The sequence below is a fragment of the Syngnathus floridae genome, chromosome 11, assembly GCF_059516105.1.
Source record: "Syngnathus floridae isolate MCC-2025c chromosome 11, RoL_Sflo_1.0, whole genome shotgun sequence".
NCBI classification, from domain to species: domain Eukaryota; kingdom Metazoa; phylum Chordata; class Actinopteri; order Syngnathiformes; family Syngnathidae; genus Syngnathus; species Syngnathus floridae.
In genome coordinates this window covers 14,245,926-14,267,640 of record NC_142423.1, presented here as the reverse complement: position 1 = coordinate 14,267,640, position 21,715 = coordinate 14,245,926, and the positions used below count along the sequence as shown (strand labels likewise).

The window sequence follows — 21,715 nt, the reverse complement described above, 5'->3', positions numbered from 1 at the left end:
ATGTGAAGAAACTCAATTTGGTAATGTTTACGATAAATGAGAGTCATGACTCATGGTGCAATGAGAGTCCTAATTGGACAACAGAGGGTGAAATGAGAGGAGAGAAGGTTTGCATGTCCTCCCCCGCTTGATTCATTCCAAGTTTACCTCACTGGGCTCGGCCCCGCACGGTCCGGTGAGCTGGACTGAACAGTCAATGCCGACGGGAGTGACATGTTTCCAAATGGCTGTAATGATGAAGACGGTCAGACGGGTGTGGTGCAGGGAGGAGGTGATCTCTTTTTGTCATGGAAAATGTGTGGAGCTTTCTAATTCCTTTTTCATATCTTGTGCTTATGCTGACCTGAAAAAAAGCAAAACATATCACCAGAGGTGGGCAATTTTTGCCGACCTCTGTCCATGACCTGGGCATCCTTTCGTCATCGTTGGTCCGTCCTTATTCCACTATAGATAGAATCAAATCCAAGTCGGTCCAACAGTTGTCAGCAGCATCTCAATCCGAGCAAATGGATTTCTTTTTATGCCAAGCGTGACGCCATGAGAGAGGCCGACGGCAGTGGTTTCACAATTCATAATAATAGCTCATTGAAAGCTGGCTACTTTCAAATTCACATCGACTTAACTTTGTGGTTAACATTCACATTGGCTTTGAAGGAAGGCTTTTGGTGACTCTCAGCTTCTCCCAGAATGCACTTCTCCCCTACTGTGGTGAACTTTTGCAGTGGCAGAGTGAGGGTCCAGTGAAGAAAAGAAGGGAGCGTGTCAGCGATTTAGCCAACAGAGTTACGGCGGTCCCATGTTGGCCTCTCGCCTGCTCGCCCGCTCAGCCGAGTCGGGCTTCGGGAGGTGCTTGCGGTGAATTGAGACCTTGTTGGGATTGGCGGGACAAGGAGAATGGGCTTTAAGCCTCCCCGTTGTGTGATTCTGCCAACTCCTGCACCAACCAGCTGGTTCTGGTTTGGTTTGTGGTTTGCCATCATGAGGCAAAAGCTGCAAGCCATTTATCTTTCGCAATAATGAATCCCTGGAAACTTCAAAATATTTACTTTAGATGAATGAACATTATGTAATAAGTCTGCATAATGTTTTTGATAAAATCGTTGACCATTCACTGGCTTAGATTCTTTGGCTTCTTATTATCAGTGGAAAAATGCTTTTTTTAAATGAGATTTTTGGAATCCATTGTTTTTCCATTCCATTTCATTTAATAAGGCAGCTCACCAATTTTGTGCGAGCGCGTATCCGAGTGGAGTTGTATGTTTTGGGTCTCCTGAAACTCAGACATTCGCGCCTTTTAGAAAGTTCTAGCAAACCAATACAAAGCTTTTCTGTTTCCAGGTTGGTCACATGAAAAGTCATCAATTTTAAAATGCGGATATCCTGGTGAAAATGTTGCTTTCTTAAGACATCCCACAGGACAAGATAATTGTTTGTTTTTCAGGGTTAGGAAATAAACCAAAGATGGAATCCTGGGTAGTCTGCTCGTAGGCATGGCTCTATTTTTATCCAAATGGTGCTTGACAGCTTTTACCTGGAATTTTGTTCAGCCAAAATATCTGTTCCATTGACTGTTTTAAGAGGACAGCGCAGGACGGCAGAGCAAGAAAACAACAACTCTTTTCAGTTATGGCAATACACCTGATAGTAATCCGATTTAGCGTGGGATTACCATTTTTCGCTTGGCTTTCATTTTCTTCCTTGTTTGAGAGTTGCTTTAGTTCGATGGACCGGCAGTACAATTTAGCATTATGCTGAATGTAGGTCAAGTATCTTCAGTTCATGATTGTTATCCAGCTTCTGCATACCTTGCTGATTATCTGATTATTTGAACCTGGCGTGTTAAAGAAGGGAAATATATATATAAAAAACATATGAAACAACCATTGCAAAATAAACAGTTCAACGGTGAGTTTGACAGTTTTAAAACAAAATTTCTTTCAGAATCAATCAAATCATTTCAGTCCCTCTGTGAGGCCTGGTACCAAAAGGTGCACTGTCCACCTACGCTACTGTGAAAAACTGATATGAGGACAAAAACCTGAAGGACACGATTGAGAAAGCCCGGTGGCGTGCGGATTTTGACTTTAAGACATAAATGTCCTTTTGTTGGATGCCGTGCTTTATCTGGTGGTTTCACAAGCGGGTCAAAGACGAAGCAGAAGAAGAAGAATGGGCTTGAGAAAGCGTCGGTGTTCCTGCTGAACGTGCCAGCTCTCTAAAAAAGGACACCGTTGTGACACTGTTGCCTTGGCGATAGAGAGTCACCCCAAACCAAGTCAAACACATCTCCGGAGTTTATCAAACCTGTTTCAAGGCATGTGGCTACATAACACAACCTGTCTCAAATAGCACGTAGAAGCAAATTGGGTTTCATAGGTTGGATTTGCACTGCAGGTCCATGTGGCAAATTAGTTTCATGTGCATTTTTTGAGCTGTGCTTTTGAAGTGGCAGATAACTGATATAGATGGGATTTTTGTGCTTCTGATCGGATGACATTCAATTCCAGGCTTTTTCTTTTTTTGTCTAATTACACTGCCATGAAGCAAATCCCATTTGAATTGCAAAAAGATATTAGAATTGCCACTTGATGCAGTGTTGATCTCGCCTTGGAGTATTGCTACAAGACTTTAGGAAATAAATTAGCTTCTTTTCAACATCATGTTCTGCAAATGAAAGTAACAACTAACAAGTTTTTGATTCCTTTGGCTCCGTTACAAGCTGTTAGGCAGAATGCGAAGATATTTTGGACTTATTTAAAACTTGATTGAGCACAACAACGTTCTTTGTGTGGCTGTAATGGGAGCTTAGCAAATGCGGAGTAAACAAAGTCTGAAACAAATGCACGTGTTCCCAACAGTCTAGTCCAACTTTGCCCTTGAACCCAAAACCACAAAGACGTTTTTTTCCCCTACAGCTCATCATACTTGAATATAAGTTTAAATAAAGAATGACTATTTTGAAACTAAATTTTGAAAACAACCCATTGCAACTATTTGGCGCTCTGTATTAAATATTGAAGTAAAAAGCATTGAAATGCAATGTAACATCTCCGTGTTCATACGCTCTCATGCTCTCATAAACGTACCCCCCAGGGAATCAGAATTCCAACTTGTTATGCAACACGCAGCAGCTAATCCGATAATTCACATAACAGCAACATACGACCATGATTTTTGGCAATTAACCACAGCTTTCTAGCACAAAAGAATCCCGCCAGATTCAGAAGAACCTGGTTCTTACATTGTTTTATTGTCTGAAGGAAAAACAACACAAAACAACTCAACTAACCTGTGTCACATTTAAAGTGGCTGGGAACGGCTTCCTGGAAAAGGGCCAAAGTCATAAGCAGCTGAGAGGGATTCAGATTTGGGCAGCTTTAGAAGGTCACAACAGAGGTGCAATTGTGTAGCCATGCTGAGAAGAGCCTCACTCAAAAGCAGAGAGTTTTCTCCTGTTCTTTGTTATATCAAGCGAGACGTTTAACGTGCGCAAATATTGTCAGTCCAAAGGTCAGTGGGTGAGGAGTTATCAGAACCCCCCCGTGGAACAGATTGTCAAAAATAATTAGACATGCCCCTGACTTTCGCAGTTCAGTATTGCCTCAGTGTTTCTATGTGCAGAGCAGCTAATCAACTGGTTTAAGAAAGTCTGAAGCTTGGTTGTGTCATGGAGAGCTGACAATGAATTCCAACTGTCCTTAAAAAGAAATCACTTTCAACCTAACCTCTTTAATATTCACCGCTGACCCCTCAGACACAATTGTTCTTCCTGTAGATGACCGAACAATGGCAGTTCAAACCTAAGATATGCTTCTATGCAATCTGCAGTCTCCACACCAGTACCAGCCCTCAAATCCAACAAAAGCATGCTGCTCCATGCTGTTATTTTTATCTTTTTATCATTTTAGCAGGGAGGTGCAGGTTTATCATTTGACCGGCAACAGATATAGACACTCAAGTGGAAATGAGTGAGGTGTGTGTGCATATATAGTCAACACTATCAGTGTCTGCTGACAGCAATTAGCCAAACAGATGGCCCCAATTTTAGACAGATCCACTTTCAGGTCCAGGCGGAACAACTATAAATGATGACGAGGATGTTTAGGCCAAGGGGTGTCCGACTAAATGACCCAACAAAATCCCGAAGACTAGTTTTGGTACTTGCTAGCACCAAACACGGAATATTCTACTATTAGATTCCTTTCATAAAAGTACACATTAAAACCCTAAACTCCACATAACAATTGACTAACATACTGATAAGATTGTGTAAGAATTGTGACGCATTCCTCGCGATTACTTTCCATGGTAGCGTCAGCAATGATTCGATGAGTCCAATCGCTGTGACAAATTCCAGTTGAAAATCAATGTGAACATTTAGTGGGGGAGTTTTCTGGTAGAAGGTCATCAGATTTGTGAAAACAAGTTTATTGTTTTGTAAAACGCCTCTGATGCAAAATAGTAGGACGATGTCAACCTCGTAATCTATAAGGAGCAAGCAGTTCAATGCAAGTCTTGGGTCGGGGAAATATTCAGGTGAAAAACACAAACAGGAACTGGTCTGCATTTGGTCATGTTGCAATAGTAATATTACATCTAGCAAAACAAAATGCATGGAATGAGACAAAACAGCCTTTAAAGGTAAGAAAAGGTTCCAACTTCTCTTTTGGCTGCTTGCCACAGTCACAGCGTACATTTCCTTGTATATTGCGTATCCATGGTTTTGTGAGAAATTGCATCCGCGAGCCAGGACCCAGTTATCTTGTCCACTTCCATTCAGACAGTGGACATCAGTCAGTGCTTTAACAGCCAATGGTAGGCGTGGCTTGGCATGAGCTCCTGCCAGTCAATTACAGTCCAAATGTTCGGTAAGATGAATGACAGGACACCCTGCGACCTTGCCCGACGAGAAACACAAGCCGTGAGCCAAGGGAAAAGTCGGGACAAAGAGGCAAAGTCCATAACTCCTTGCTTGAAAGGTCGGAAGAGGTCTACTGCAGCTCCTCACAAAGCTCCTGTGTTCACAGTAATCTCTTTTTTTGGAACCCCCTCACTTTTGATCATAGCAAATATATGAATTCAGTACCACGCCATGGGCTACAACTATCGATTGTTCAGATATGACTCGATCTTGCGAGGCCTTGTCTAGATCCAACACTGCACTTTGCCCAATATCGTTTTAAAATCCAAATCTGATTTGAGGATATCTGATTCCATGCTAAATGTAGCACTTGACCAAGAAATCCGAATTGCGAACGATGCATTGTAAATCCGGCAGTGCTAGCAATATACTGTGATGACTTCGCGATGAAAGGATACCTTTGATGCGTTTGTGTTTGGTGGGACCACGGCCCAAGCTGTGCAAAAAGAGGAAACAAAATTGTTTTTCTTGGCTCAACCCAAGTCCAGAATTTTGGGAGTGTGCAGAGTACGTCAATCGTGTTTAGGAAAAGCTCCAGCCAAGTAGCAAAGTATATTCAACAGGTGGATGGCGTGGCCGTGCTTCCCGTTGTCGCATTTCCTCTCATATATTGAACTCGTCATCTTGAGGATTAAAAAAAAGGAGCAAATATTTACTGACACTTGCGACATAAGTAGAATTTATCTCCGGACACCTCGGCACAACAGTTACAACAGTACAGACATACAATTTATTGTTACAGATGTCAATGTTAAGAAAAGAATTTGCAGTTGTCATGTTCATGATCACTTTCTTAGTTGAGTGCTTGGAAAGGCATTTTAAAAATGTAGCCAGAGCATATGTGGTTAAAATAGAATACACGTACATTTTCCCCATGAAGCAACATTTGAGTATCAATGTCTTTGAGTTTGCTCAAATCAACATTGTCAAATGGCACCATTTGTATTTGATTATTTGATTGCCTACAAGTGTTTTTTTATTCCATACAAATATTTACTGTTATAATTTACTACTGCGTTTAGTGATTACTCACTCCAATGTACAAATTCTGTTTACGCAACCTTCATCGGATCAGAACTACTACATCATACTATCCGTTTGATTTGCTGTTTCAGCAACTGTGTTTTAAAAAAAAAAAACTTCTGTTTTGTCGTAAGAGATGACGAAAAGACGGGAGGAAGGGTGGATGCTTCTGTTGACGTCTAACCGCAATAAAAGTCTCGTCATCAAAATCTAATGGCTTCGATATTACCCCACTATAAAAGTTGCATGGAGCCCTATTTGGAACGTTCAGGAGTCATTAAACCAGAAAGGAGATGATGTCAAACCCTCTCCAAAAGGTAGTGGGGGTTTCTGAGCTCCCTTGGTATTGTGAAGTGGGGCTTCACAAGGGGATTGTCAACACAAAGGCTGGTGAGAGACTCGATTGAATCACTGGCTGGGGGTGATTACGTGAAAGGCTGCACGGACGCAGCTCAGCCAAATCACAGCGACCTGTTAACTCAGTTGAAACTCAGCTGAATAGTGGCCAGAGTATTACTTCCCTACACTAGTTTCTCTATTGGGCATTTCTGAGACACTTCCTGCTCCGTTCAAATTGAGCAACGTCATTATTTACATGAATGTAAATTGACCAAAAACAGTGAATAATATGTAGGGCCAATGTTGCTGACAAATTTGTAACATTCAAATATGTGCATTCAAAATGTTTTTATTTTATTTGCTGTCATTGTATCATCCATTGGTGGTCACTTTACCCTTACGGAGGATTCACTTAAAACATTTGCAATAAAGATCATTTGGGCTTGATTGACGTTTTGAAATTGGAACAACTTGAAAGCGTCATGGTGGAACTGATTGCGTCCCAGTTTGAAGGTCTTACGCAGAAGCCTTTTCATAAACAGGACAAAAGCGGGCCTCCTGACCATCTGAGTCTTTGTTTCTGAAAAATCTCTGTTATCGTTTCAATTAAAAAAACACACACACAAAAACAAATACAAGTGCTCTTCCTCCTCTGCCATCCTGATTATTTTCTTTCCAAGTAGTCAAGTATTTGTGTTTATGTCTTCTTTGATATGCACCTATTTGCCGCAGCGGAAATATAACAATTCGACATTGTTCATGAAGTCTAGCCTAACAAATGACGTTAGATAGAAAAAAGCAACATAGTTTCTCAATGTGTAAGAGATACGTACACTGCTACCTGAACACACAATTAAGTGTTTGAAAACCAAGGTGGCGACATTTTTTTCTCTTGCCTTCAAGCAAAAATTTTAGTTATGAGCATTAAATGTTTTTTGTCGGTGTTTTCCTTTCGGGGCTGGACGCTCCCAACATCTTCCCAGAACAGTTGACCTCCAACTCCAAATGTTCCTTTCCCGTATTTGTCATGGCCAGGTGTCCAAATACATTTGTTTCCTTTGACTTTGTTTTCTCAAAATTTCAAAGGCAGGAGATGACGGATTTTCAAGGATTCACGCCCAAAAACCTCCTTGCCTCTCCCAATTATTTGGTGTTTTTTTTTACACACACACCGGCTAGACCCCTTCCGTTTATCCAAAACAAAGGTAGTGTGATGTTTTGGCCTCTTGAATTTATTGTTTCAAGTCTTTTTTGTAACAAACATGGCAGATCAGAGGCCAGAAGCTAAGTGGGGGGGCATTTCACCGAGGTTGTGAAAGATTAATCCATCACACATGTGGATGCAATCATTAGTTAAAAATTTATGAGAAAATCTCTCTCTCTCTCTCTCTCTCTCTCTCTCTCTCTCTATTGCATGATTTAAAAGAGAATTTTTTTGCAAAAATATATGAATATTGAAGATGCTTTTTAAAGAGAGGGATGTCAGCGGCTCAATCCTATTGGCTGATAGGGAGGCTGGGCGCTCGAGAGGGGGCGGGGCAACCTATTGCGTCGTCAATTATATATCAACCAAAACCTGCCCACGAGTGACACAGACGTTGCGGCTCTGCAACAAAAAAAAAAAAGAAGCTGAAAAATTACCGAAACACAGAGCGTGGACAGGCTTTTTCTTCGGGGGAGCTACGCAAAAAGAAGAAGAAAAAAACAAGAAGGCCTTGCGCACGATTCATTTTTTAAGTTGTAAAAAAGGCGAGACAGGACCTACTGGGAGAAGTAGCGTGAACGTGTAGACAGACACGCACGCATTTGACTAAACTGCTCCTTTAAACTTGCAACGAGGACGTTTTGCCATTATTCCTTCAACTACGAAGACGACGGTGTTGCTTAATTGTGGTTGCGATGGATTCTGGAAAGGTAACATTTGTCAAACTTGTTCTTTTGCTTGTTGTCGCGCTAAGCTTGTAGTTTACGAGCGAGTTCAGTGAGTACGTTATATTTTTACCCATAATGCAGCATGCGCATGTAAACCGATGCTTCTATTATGGTGATGCGCTGCAACTTTGTTGTCGTTCTCGCACGGCACTTTAGAATATTCTTTTAAAATTGCATTGAAATACCATTTGGCATACAAAATGTTAGTATTAAACCGTTAGTCCAGTATAAATTTTACATTGCTATGTTTTATGTTATTTATGATGTGCAATAAAAGTATAATTCCTTAAATTGTTTTAAAAAGTCAAATGAAGGTCTCATTGCTCTATTTATTTTTATTTACTATGTGTAATAAAATTATATTCCATAACAAATTTTACATAGTCAAACGTAGAGCTCATACTTGCTTTTTTAAACACTCATTGATATTGCAAAAAAGAGGGCTACGTATTAATAAGGAAATAAAAGAGAAACAAACAAATGTTTTTGCAAAGGGATGGAACGCACTTGACAGTAGTTGTTTTGAGTCCCAGTCATGTTTTTGATGATGATACACAAGATTTCAGATGAAAGGACAGGAAGGACATGCATACTATCTTGCAGAAGTCTGAATGGTCGCTCATTTGGAGGAAGCAAAAATTCACGACAAGGAACTACATAAAAAAAAAATAATAATCGCTATGTCAATATTTGATCATATTGAAGCTCGGTCTTCTGGTCTAAACAGAAAGAGGAAGACGTTAAAGTCAAGTCCTCCTTTTATCAAATCAGAAAGAATCCAGTAATAATTCTGTTAATTTAGCTGTTTAAAATATGTGCATTATTTGCTGAGAAATTAAAGAAAAAAATCTCATACATTGATTTGGTGTTGAGATTCAGTCACCTGCCATGAACCAGCAGCTGTACCACTATTTAAATGTTTCTTTCTTGGCCCGTGCACCACCCATCATTAAAGCTGTATACGAAATATGCTAAGTGGATGTTTGTCCAGCTCGCCAAACACCAAGCGGCGTTGAAAACAACCTCAACGCTGAAAGCTTGGTTGTCAACTGAAAGCTCTATTTGAATGACTCTGAATGGTCCAAGGTATGAAGCTTTATTTACACTTACCAAAGATTTGTTTGTCCCATTGTTGTGAAACTAAACAAGACTTTATCATGATGTCTGATAATACTGTCTCTGCTAAATGGTGCGGCTTATCACTGCCACGCTCGAATTCACAGACAGGAAATGGGGCGAGATACTCCAAAACTGTTTTGTAGTGTTGCAGCGAAGCCCCCAAGTCAAGTTTATTTATATGGTAGCTCTTCTTCACTAAAGAGTCTCAAACCCACAGTTGATCATTCTAGATGACATCCCCCAATCTAACCCTCCCATGGGGTAAGGAAAAATAGAAGCCTTGAAGGGACCACAGATGGAGCGAATCCCTCTTCCAGGATGAGCAGGATGCCGAGCAGGCAATGTTTAACACATAATGACACAATATTAGCTTGAATTTAGAGAGAGTCCATTGAATAAGATGAAGTTCTACAGGAATATGCTTTTGGAGAATGTGTCCTATTCAAAACAATTTCCCAAATTGGAGCATTCCAGAGCAATAGAGCCCAAATAGAGACATTTTTATTAAATGTTTGCTTAACTGTTGTTGCTTTAGCCTTCCCCCTTTTCCCCTGTGAGCGCTTTGTACTCCCTCCCCACTTGTCCCGCCTGGACATTTGTGGTACGGACATGATGGGAATCTTCAGGCCCAGTTTCCTCACATCAGCCCACTGGGGGGAGGCCTTACATCAATAAGGGGCAGCTTTCGATAGCTCACTTGGTAGAGTGGAGGACTGTAGCAATAAAGCAGAGTTCCTTAGGTCGGCTCGAAGGAGTGACATATCTGAGTACCATTCTCAGAATATACCTTTTTCAAGGTTTCAGACTGACATAACCTATTCCCTGAATCCTGCCTTGTGCAGGGAAAACAGTAGATGACATATTTCGATACCTCAGTTGGTAGAGCGGAGGACTGTAGCAACAAATCAGAGTTCCTTAGGTCGATGGTTCAAATCCGGCTCGAAGGAATGGCATATCGTAGTACCGCTTTCACAATATTCTAAGGATTTAAAGTGACTGTCTACGATATAACTGATTAATCAATCATGCCTAATAGAAAACAGCGGACTTAGACACCCTTCGATAGCTCAGTTGGTAGAGCGGAGGACTGTAGCAACTATGCCGAGTTCCTTAGGTTGCTGGTTCAAATCCGGCTCGAAGGAATAAGTCACTTTGTCTGTACGGCATGAATGTAATCCAGTTTATACCTGTAAACAGAACCACCAATTCACGGCCTTATGATCTCAGGTGCAATCAAACATTTGCATATTGACTTCAAGCCAGCTCAGGTGTGCTCTGTGCACTCTTCCGCATGGATGTAACACACCTATACATGGTAACCACCACTTATAACGTTGCCAGCTTTACTCTGAACAACGCTTTGTCTGTATTCCCCTTTTCTGAGGAATAAATCGCTAATTGGGGTTAAACGAACCGTTGACTCGGCTTATTTGGACGTGAGCGGCTCGCGTTTTCCCAAACCTCGGCGCATGATCGCAAAGCCTTCAAAGGTGACGCCTCCTGCTTGATGTGCTGCCTCCCTTCGCACTTGTAATGAGACCTAACGAGACTGATTTGTTCAAGAAAGAAAAAACACTTCCGCTGTATTCCACAAGTGAAATTGTCCACCGAGGTCAATCATGAGAGCACACGAAGGACCCCATGACCTGTCACACACACAAGATTTATTTTAAGACGCGCTCTGTCACCAAGGTCGTAATGTTTGCTTTAGCGACGCCTAGCAAAGAGCAAAAGTTTATTTATTGGCTCTACGTGTGACCGTCTGGTATATGGGAGGATTAGATCACTTTTAAAATACACCTAGACAAACTCCGATCAGTGCTTTACACATTGATCAACCCATGGAGACATTATTCACAGGTCTAAGGAACTTCACAGTTCTCTCGTGTTTGAAGAAAGCTTAAGAATAACTAGGATTAGTAAGTAATGTTTGTCAAACTCGTGTGCACTAATTATATTCTGCTGTGTTTTTTAGGAGCCGAGGAAATAGCTACGAATGATAAACCTGTTTATGTTCTTCTTAGCTTCTAACAATAAGAAAAGAAAACAATGTTGCCAGTGAAAGGCATTTGTATTTGACCTTGAAATAAATATAATTTATAGTGTAAAGCTAATATATATCAGCACCTGGTTATACGGTATATTAATTTAGCACAAAAAAACTTTATTGAATAACTTTCCTCATCTTATTTCCATTCTTTGATCGAGAGCAGAGGCCAAAGGGGGTTGCTCTTACCCCGAATTCTATAGGTATGGTTTTCTTATGATGACGAACATTGAACAGTATATTGTTTGTGCTCAAATTACCGTTTTGAAGGTATGTCCTAGTTTAACGAGTTAGAATTTGATGAGTTTGTTCTAGTTTAACAAGGGTTAGATTTTGATTGTTTTATAATGAACAAAACCACGCACTTAGTCATGCAGGTATGAGAAAGGTGTTGTCTGAAGGCGAAGTACGTGTTTTGAATAGCAACTATTAGATATAATTGTCATAACATCGTCATCTAATACATCTGTTTTCTTTTTATTTTCTGTCACTTGCTGACCAAGGTTGAGTGTTGAGCTTGATAAAGTTACAGGGAATCCCATATTGGATTTCCCACAAAGGTGGAAACTGAGATCAGAGAGGTGGCAGCCCGTAAAGGGACGTGATCGAGTCCTCGTAGGCATGGCTGACAGCGGCTGCCAGTTCAGTTAAAGTGCAGTCAAAGCCGCTTTCGTCGGAATTCACTCTGCCCTCGTATTGTTTCGAGATAATGGGCTTAGAGTGCTACTCATGACCTTGACGCGACCTTGTGGTTAGTTGTCGGTAGATAGTGATAGTTTTCTGGTTGCGCTAACATCATATTGTAAATTATTTTTAATTATTGACTTAAACTAATTCTTTTTTCTTTGACATGTTTAGCAAACCAGCGAGCCGCAACACAAACAAAACTGTCTTGTCCATCAAAAAAGCCCAACCACTCAAAACATCTCTTGGGCACCAGCCACACGCTGGCTTCCTGTTAGATGACGAATATGATCAAATTGAACCTTGGGTGTGACTTGAATGCCATGATGCTTCTTCCGTGTGTTCAAAGTTCAAACAGAGAACTCGGAATATTCCATTCGCTGCCTCCTGTTTGGCATTCAAAGATGTAGCAATCGTCTTGAGTTCAAATGAAGCAGATGCTACATTGCCAGTATTAACTTCATCTACTGGAGAATGTATAGCTGTTGTTTCTGATATTGCCAAGAAAGCTTACATTTCCTGTCCAGAATATTGCGTGCGCCAAGAACATAGTTCAAAGTATGTCGCAAATGAAACAGTTCTAGTCTCGCTATGTATGTCGGTAAAAGGTGAAGCTGTTCGATTTTTTTTTTTTTTTCTTTTCTTCAGCCCTCAAGCTGTCATTCTCCTGCTTACTGTGCGTTGAAGGAAGTATTTGCGCATATTTCTCGCCTATCTCCGGGTGAGCCAACAGTCTTCTCCCACGGAGACAAGATTTCTTTGTTTTCACGAAAGAAGCAGCTGATCGAAACTCTTTTATTGATGCATTGATCATTGTTGTGTCATGGTTGACTCCCTTCATGCCTGATAGTCTGGTTACGGAATAAGACGCTGGATGACACATCCTTGTAGGCGGACTTAGAGTGTCTTTAATTTTTTATAGTGCAAGTCACAGTGCATACTTTCTTTTTTTTGTCCTTCTTCTCCAGAGCACGCACACGATTGTTTTATCACGCAATCTGCCACTGTCATAAAAATGCTTCCTTAAGTTAGTTTCGTTTTTATTATTATTCCAAAATGTTTTTGAACACAGATGCCTTCAAAGATGGTCCAAAAAATAATCTTAGCGGATAATCATGCCATGTGTGGTGTCTTCAGGCTGCTCGTAAGGACGTCCGACCTCAAATTGGGGATATTCAACATATTGTTTTTGTTTTTCCCCCAGGCTAAAGCTTAGTGATCATAATGAACATGTTTTCCTGTCTCTCTAAACCTTGTTGACTGGCAACCTCCTTTTTTCTGACCATCAAATAAGGATATGCATTATGCAATCCTTTACTTAGAAATTATGGAACAAAAGAATCCCAATGAAACCTATATAGCCTTGTTTCTACTCTACTCTACTCTACTCTACTCTACTCTACTCTACTCTACTCTACTCTACTCTACTCTACTCTACTCTACTCTACTCTACTCTACTCTACTCTACTCTACTCTACTCTACTCTACTCTTACTGAACATTTGCGACAAGCTGTTCCTGAAGCTATTGCTGGCCAGTCCAACATGAAGGAAATTAACTTGTTTCTTTCTGGTTTATTAAGTTTGCGGTATGAGGACAATCTGCTGTAAGCCGCTGAGCTCCAAGGGGGCTTAATGTTAGGAGAGAATCCAATAACATATAGTATAGGCATTTGGAGGTTCTCCCCTGGAGCTGTTTAACTGTCTACATCGATTGCGTCGAGAATTATACCTTTCAGTTTTCAGACAGTTATATTGACTAGAATGATTTCTTTACTTGTTGCATAATGTGATGTAAGGCTGTAACTAACACTTATTTTAATGATCAATTCATCTCTGTAGATTATTTTGTTGATTAATCAATCAGACAGATAATAAAAAGGCTAAAAAAATGGATGGACGGGTGAGATGGATGGATACTTAATATCCACTTGTATGACTCTAGCTCAAGTCTTTTTGTTTAAGGGGTCAGTTCAAAATGCAAATGCACTGTCATAACTGTAACAATGGAATGGTTTGTAAGTTTGTAAAAAGTGTTTATGCATTGTCCCCTTTATTGAGTCCTAAGTGTGATCTATTGAAGCACTCACACCACTTCCTGTTGTTTTTCTCCTTGTGCAGCGAATCACCTTCCCGTTGATGCTGTGCGTCGGGACCGCTGTGTTTGGATCCCTGCAGTTCGGGTACAACACGGGCGTCATCAATGCGCCTCAAAAGGTACAAATATCATCAAGTTGTGTTTTGTGATCGGCTGCCAACCAGTCAAGGGTGAACCCCATCTCTCATTTCTTCAATCCTCAATATTTTGGGTCTGCAGTTTATCGTCTCATTACGTGCTGAGGTCAAGGCCAAAGAGTGGAAAAGGGGTTGGGCTAAGTAGAGGGATAATAATAGCTGCATTCGGGCTTATTAGCTCCAAGGACATCTTATATTAACAGACTCCAAGTGATCAAACAGTGCCCTAAAATGGAGTGACTGACAGCAGGATAGGTGAGGATTATTGCAGAAAATGAAAAGGCACTTGTTCCCAGTAGTAAGAAAACATTTTCAGCTCCCCCACCCCCCCAGGAGTCAATTTGAAGTTAGCAGGGAGGTTAATAAAAATATGAAATTTCCCAGAGGATGTGTAGAGAGAGTGTATTTTGTTCGAGCGTATTGGCCTGGGCGCACCCTGCTGACACACAACAGGGTCTCGGCTGTGTTGCCAGACAGGTCCAACCTCTTTGCAGCTGTGAATTTGCCTTTTGTTTCCACTGGATACTCAAATGACATGATTCAGCGAAGGTAATACTTGAAGCATACGTGCATGCAGCCTTGAATAAAACACTTTATTTGATCATGGACATGTAGTATCTTGCTCAAAGTCATCTGGGACGAGGTTGCGCTCACCACAATTTGAATGAGAATTGAATCCTAAAACAGGTGGATTGATTCTTCACACTCTCAAGTGTGGCTTAGAATTTTGGTTCGCATCCAGACAGTCAAGCCACGTTTACTGCTAAAAAAAAAAAAATCCTCCTGCCTTGGATGTGTTCACGTGCGGAACGGCATTAGGGGCCTGTTCCAGGAACGTTAATCTGCACGGGTTGTAGAAGTTAGTAAAAAAAAAGGGGGAGGGACATGTTTAGCTACAAAATATGCAGTTGCTAATAATCCCTTTGTATTCAAGATCAATTGATTTGATCTCGACTCACTTGGTTAACCGGAGGGAGTGAATACATGGCTTACCTTAAAAACCTGAGCGCCAGCACGGACGACTCCCCCTAACAGACGGGCGGCATGAATGCACGACTTGTTTTCAGGCCGCTCGCGTGCTTCCTGTTGCCAGCTGCTTCAAAAGTAACACAAGCCAGGGGTCAGTCAGGACGTTTACGTGCAGTTGGCGGGGGACACGGGACAGGAATGCTCATCTCCACAACCAAGAGTGGCGCTATGTCAACTTGACCCTCCTGGATTAATAAGGTCTAAATGGAAATTCTAGTGGGGATTTCAGCTCAGAGAGAATGAGTATTGGCCACAGACCTGAGAGAATTTTTGTCCTGAGAGGAGACTGAGCCCAGGCACTACAGTCAAATGACAACTCTGGAGTATAATTAGGGACTTCTGGTTTGACGTCTGTCGTAGTAAGGACATGAATGTAATCCAGTGAAGAGAGCAAACTGGGCAAGTAGCCAAGTGGGGACCTCTGGAGGGGAATTATCTCTCCTGTTTTTAGTCCTGCCACTGACAGAGACACATTTTATCCTGGGAAAAGACTTGAGGCCATCAAGAAAACAGTGGTTAGAGTCGAAAGAGAATTTCTATCAGGATGTAGGAGACGAATTTTAGACTTGTGGCAAGGACAAAACGCAGCACTAGAGCCGACTGGTGCACCAAGGTAAGCTCACGTCATTGTGTGCATGTCAATGAGGCACTTTGTTGACATGCTGCACTTCCTGGTCTGACAGCTCTTTCTAGTTTCCTCGCTGGTTAGGGAGGGACTGTTGACAACATGCAGCTTTTACCTGTTGCCACATCAGTCCCTCATCTGCCAAAATCAAGTTTTAGTGAGTGATTTAAAAAAAAAAAAAAAACTGGCGCGTCAGTGTACATGTGAGTGGTTTTGAAGGTCATCAACAGAGGGACGTCATGCGATAAGGATCTCCAAACATGTGCGAGGTGATAAGCGTGTTCGTTGCTAAGGGCAACCAGCCTCTCCCCAAAAGGGATTATGACAGGCCCTTGGCAAATAATTCAATCTAGACTGTGTCATTTATTGGCATTAAAATTGTGATGGGGACATTGGAAAAGAATTCTTCCCTGCATCCAAAATGTTTGGGAACCCTGCCGCCTGCGCGAGTCGACACCAGTCACCAGTCAGCCTTTGAAAACAAACACAAGGCCCATGTGACACTCGACCTGGGACGTGGTGCGCTTCAGTGGAGGTCATGCGGCATACTGACAAAGTCACACGTCGAGCAGTGACAGTTTTGGAATCATGTGCGCGCTGGTGCACAGATGCACGCACGCACACTCAAGCAAGAGGCGGAGTTATTTAACCGCCGTCACTTGCTTGACGGGTGTGTTTGTCAACACTAGTGTTGCGGGAAGAGAATACATTTGGTAGGCTGAGCTTCCTCCTTGCCAGGAAATGACAGCGATTAAAGTTTGACGCCATCAACTGGCCACGTGCAGCAGCTCACTTGTCACTCAGTACAGTTTAAAATAAATTGAGGAGATCATAGTTTCAGTACAGTATACTTTTATCACTTTTATTTGGTGGTGATTTTGTGCCTTGGACCTCGTGTAAAAGTTATTTATATAAGAAGGTCACTCGAATCTGTCATAGCCGTACCAACTTAACTCGTATAGGATTTATTTTCGTATTTGTAAATGGTATGAAAGATGGCAGGTAACGTGCCTTTGCTCATTGAAGGTTAACAAACATTGCATTAGCGGTGATCGTCTTCATCATGTCTCGTGCAGATTATCGAGAACTTCATCAACGACACATGGGCTGAGCGCTACCAGGAGCCTATTTCGGACAACACCCTAAAAGCCATCTGGTCCGTTGCGGTGGCCATTTTCTCCGTTGGCGGCATCTTCGGCTCCTTCTCAGTTGGCGTCTTTGTCAACCGCTTTGGAAGGTAACTGCACAATAACACTCAAATGACGGCTTTACTTCCAACTGAGCTATCGAAGGATGGCGTGTTGTGTTCCGATAAAGGTAGGATTGCAGGAATCGGTTATATCCTATAAGTCATTTTAACAGTAGCGCTCGTACATAATGTTCAGTCAGTTTCACATGTTCATTTGATGTTCTCAGGAGAAACTCCATGTTCATGGCCAATATCCTGGCTCTCGTCTCATCGGCTCTGATGGGCTTCTCCAAAACCGCATCCTCCTTTGAGATGCTCATCATTGGTCGCTTCATCGTGGGCTACTACTCGGGCCTCTCCACCGGTTTTGTGCCCATGTATGTGGGCGAGGTGTCGCCGACAGCACTTCGCGGGGCTCTGGGGACCCTCCACCAGCTTGGCATCGTCCTGGGCATCCTCATTGCACAGGTACTTTGGATTTTCATTGACAACATTCGCGTCTATTTCATATCATCTGTCTGATTTCAGGTATTCGGATTGGAGGCCATCATGGGCAACAGCGAATTGTGGCCACTCCTCTTGGGCTTCATTTTCATCCCATCGGTGATTCAGTGCATCCTGCTGCCTTTCTGTCCTGAAAGCCCACGATTCCTGCTCATCAACAAAAATGAAGAAAACAAAGCCAAGACTGGTAGGTTCTCACACGCACCTGGGATCCCAACGTTCAGCGTCATGCCCTGACGCTATATGACTGTCATACCAGTGCTGAAGAAACTAAGGGGCACGAGCGACGTGAGCACCGACATGCAGGAGATGAAGGAGGAGAGCCGGCAGATGATGCGGGAGAAGAAGGTGACAATAGCGGAGCTGTTTCGCTCCCCGCTCTACCGCCAGCCCCTCATCGTCGCCGTGGTGCTGCAACTTTCCCAACAGCTGTCAGGCATTAACGCTGTGAGTTTCTTTACCTACCATAGCACTTTTTGTTTTACATACCAACTGAAACAAATGTTTCATTCCATCCTGTCAGGTCTTCTACTACTCCACAAGCATCTTTGAGAAGGCTGGAGTGGCGCAGCCAGTCTACGCTACCATCGGAGCCGGTGTTGTTAACACAGCTTTCACTGTGGTGTCGGTGAGTGTGTAAAAGTCCCGAAGTTGAGGAAAATATGCTGAAAAAAAGTGACGACTAAAACAGAGAGGATCAAAAAGCATAAACACCAGTTAGCGACGGGTGTTTGCGCCACTGTGGGAGTGAACACGAGTTTATATTCATCTCTGCCACTCTTTTGCGTCGTAATATAGTTCTATTAGGCGCAGCGGTTAAGAAATGTTCCTTGCTTTCAGCTGTTTGTGGTGGAGCGTGCTGGTCGTAGGTCTCTCCACCTTTTGGGACTGCTAGGAATGGCCGGTTCTGCTCTCCTGATGACCATCGCCATGGCTCTGCTGGTACCTGAGCCCTTCTGGTTAAGTCTGCCCAAGTCCTGATTTCCATGGTAACACAACCCTTCCCCGTGGGCCTACAGGAGCAGGTCAAATGGATGTCGTACCTGAGCATCGTGGCCATCTTCGCTTTTGTGGCCTTCTTTGAGATCGGACCGGGTCCCATCCCCTGGTTCATCGTGGCCGAATTGTTCTCTCAAGGGCCGAGGCCTTCGGCCATGGCTGTGGCTGGCTTCTCCAACTGGACCGCCAACTTCATTGTGGGCATGGGCTTCCAGTATTTAGCGGTAAATAAACATGAACAAAAACACAAAGCAATTTGGCGTTGGACAAATAACAAAAAAAATAATAACAAATGTGACAAAAATAATCACATATTTTTGCAATAGTATGATTTGAAATGGTCATCACATATCATGTGAGTCATCTTAACCCATAATGTTCTTGTTTGCAGACGGCGTGCGGTGCCTACGTCTTTGTCATTTTCATCGTGCTGCTGCTCTTCTTCTTCGTCTTCACCTACTTCAAAGTCCCCGAGACCAAAGGCCGGACTTTTGACGAGATCGCCTCGGGCTTCCGCCAGAGCGGCGTAACCGGCGGCGACAAGCACGAGGAGCTCAATAGCCTGGGGGCCGACTCGCAGCTCTGAAGCGGCCCCCACCCCCAAGTGATGCGACAAACTCTTGATCACAGTGAGGAGGGGACCGACCGGCTAAAAGGTGGGGAACGGGGAGAAAGTGGGGTGGAGGGGTCTCGACTGGTCTCAGCATAGAATCATTTTCACAATGTCAGCACATTTCGATCCTCTTTTACTCGTGCTGCCCAGCCCCTACTGACACACGCACACAAAGCCACCCATACTCACACACTTCTCTCCCCGCCGTGTCACTCAAATCACTCAATGGGAAACTTAAGGCCTGGGAGATGTGAAAAAGGCCTGTCAGAAGATTTTTAATCTTTCAAAGAAAGACCGCCTTTTTTTGTTCTTTTTAAACAACAGATCTACTTTTTCACTGAGCAATCATACTGTAAAATGCTGTTGCGTTTACACTGTAGACTCTCGCACTGTAGCTCCTGCACGGCTTTTCCTTCAGATGGCGCACTTTTCCATGAAATAACCACCCCATTAGGTTACTGAGGAAAAAGTGAATTCGTTCACATTTTGTTACTTCTTTTAATATATATGTATTTTACTTTTTGACTATAGCGTGACAATATTTTGCCCTATTTTTCTAGAAAAAGTACTTATGTAGCTTGTCATGTTTATGCAAATGAGTTTAGGATGCTATTAGTGGAATTCGGACCTCTTCATAACCAAAAGTGGCTGCTGTCTTGTGAGCCCCGAAAATGGTTGGAAAGGTGATCAAATCAAATTTTAATATTTTAAGAATTAACTTATTAGATCAAAATTATACTCTTCCAAGAATATAGTCACAGTACTAGTACAAGTAGACTAATTTAAAAAAAAAAAGGCATGTGAGGATTTGCAGAACCAATCAATTAAATACAACTTTATTTCCTAACTTTTGTTGTAACATGTTCCAGTATGGCCCCTGATACTGCTGTGAATGTTCAGCCAAGATTTTAATTGTAAACATTTTAAGAGGATGGGATACAACTGTTATTTTCACACTAAAAAAAACAAAAATCTTGCGCTAGTTGTGTCTGGCTGCAGTCTTGGGAGATTCGTTTCTGTCAGAGCATTTTCATGGTTGGAAAAGTATATTTTTTAGAGTGGAAGTCAGTGAGAAAAATGGACCAAAAATGATAGTAGTCAGCAATATTATCTTGTCTTGGAGCAATTCTCCAAGATTTGCTATTCGTTCCATTGTGGAAGTTTTGTTGCGCGCTGCCATGTGTTGCAGTGTAGTTGAGCTTGCTCGACCTGGCTGTCTACCGCTGCTGTATCACTGCTCTCGTTTGAGGAAATCAGTCAATTGAAAATATATATACACTTTTAGCAGCACTTTATTATTCATATTTCCTTGTGTCTGGGAAACAATTGAAATCTCTGCTCCAGAGGAGAGCGGCTGCTCAATGACTTGAGATGGGATTGTGTCATATTTGCATATCTCTTTGTTTCATGGCCTATTTTTTTGCATTTTCTTTGAATGCAAAGTTCCTACAAATTAATGTCACTTGTTGGCACGATGTATCATCCAATTAGGACTTTAATCCATATCATTTGTCATTGTGACCATTCCATAAGTTATTAGCATAATGTTGCTGGCCACTAAAAAAAATATTTGTAAATTTTGTCAAGAACTATTTTGGGGGAAAATCGTCAAAATAATCATTTTGTTGCCATGCTGGGCGCACATTAGGTGGTGCAGAAAAAAAGTATGAGTCCAGTAGCTTCAAATCAATATGTCTGACTTCCTGTTCATTTTTTGAACACAGACTATTTAATGCATCCAATTATGATGTCCAAATCAATTTTGTGTCAATTGGTGAAATTACTGTAGGGAGGCTGATATTTTTTATCTTTCCCAAGTGGTATTTCTGCAAAAAAGAGGGTGTTTTTAATTGATGTATTTAAGTATTTTGCTTCAGATCCTTAAAATACTTTTACGAGATTTTTTTATTGGCTAGCGACCGCATTTTGAACGACTTATTTGTTTTTGTGCCATCCAATCTGTGCCTTTCAAGTGACCTGCAAGTGCACTCCATTTACACAACGCACGCAAACGTGGGTATTTGTTATACTGACACATGCAAGCCTTTTTAAACATCATCTTGTAAATACAAACACCACAGCCACCCCCGCAAAACTTTTTTTCACATGATTAAAAGGATGCTACATTATTAGACTGTTACTGCAAAGAGGACTGTACTTTTAAAAAAATGTATTTTAGCCTCCACACACGTCACGTTATGGGATTGTTACTGCAAAGAGGACTGTACTTTTAAAAAAATGTATTTTAGCCTCCACACACTTTTATTCAATCATCAGATATTACATGTTGAAAGAGTGGAAAACCAAGTGTTCTTATTTTAGGGAACAAAAAACATTGTAGTGTTTTAATAATTTTTAAAAAAGTAAATATGTGTGTTGCTTTTGAGAAGCTGAACCTCATTTGTATTGAGGAGAATGTCAAAATCTGGCTGAATAAAGGAAGTGATGCACATTGGAA

General features: G+C 41.8%; 2 protein-coding genes and 1 non-coding gene across 4 annotated transcripts in view; 2 read left to right on the top strand and 1 right to left on the bottom strand.

Annotated features, from left to right (window-relative positions):
- The window catches only part of phc2b (polyhomeotic homolog 2b (Drosophila)), a 19,688-nt gene extending 16,223 nt beyond the window's left edge, over window positions 1–3,465 (bottom strand). The window contains exons 1-2 of the mRNA XM_088389914.1: window positions 3,290–3,465; window positions 148–343 (exon numbers count right to left, since the gene is read on the bottom strand). The gene's annotated coding sequence lies outside the window, so the exon portion shown is untranslated. The remainder of the gene's footprint in view (window positions 1–147; window positions 344–3,289) is intronic.
- Window positions 1–21,715, top strand: part of slc2a1b (solute carrier family 2 member 1b) — a 26,310-nt gene extending 4,595 nt beyond the window's left edge. Inside the window, exons 1-10 of one of the 2 annotated variants that reach the window (XM_088389933.1) lie at window positions 7,857–8,197; window positions 14,185–14,280; window positions 17,029–17,189; window positions 17,369–17,609; window positions 17,670–17,832; window positions 17,905–18,092; window positions 18,169–18,273; window positions 18,486–18,587; window positions 18,665–18,868; window positions 19,036–21,715. In XM_088389933.1, coding sequence (XP_088246059.1) covers window positions 8,183–8,197; window positions 14,185–14,280; window positions 17,029–17,189; window positions 17,369–17,609; window positions 17,670–17,832; window positions 17,905–18,092; window positions 18,169–18,273; window positions 18,486–18,587; window positions 18,665–18,868; window positions 19,036–19,230 — 1,470 coding nt within the window. In that variant the 5' untranslated portion in view covers window positions 7,857–8,182 and the 3' untranslated portion in view covers window positions 19,231–21,715. Of the gene's footprint in view, window positions 1–7,856; window positions 8,198–14,184; window positions 14,281–17,028; window positions 17,190–17,368; window positions 17,610–17,669; window positions 17,833–17,904; window positions 18,093–18,168; window positions 18,274–18,485; window positions 18,588–18,664; window positions 18,869–19,035 lie in introns of those variants that run through there. The other variant, XM_088389934.1, reaches the window with a different exon arrangement.
- Window positions 10,391–10,476, top strand: trnay-gua (transfer RNA tyrosine (anticodon GUA)). Its single transcript is given in 2 exon segments — window positions 10,391–10,427; window positions 10,441–10,476. It is a non-coding gene; the product is annotated as a tRNA-Tyr (tRNA).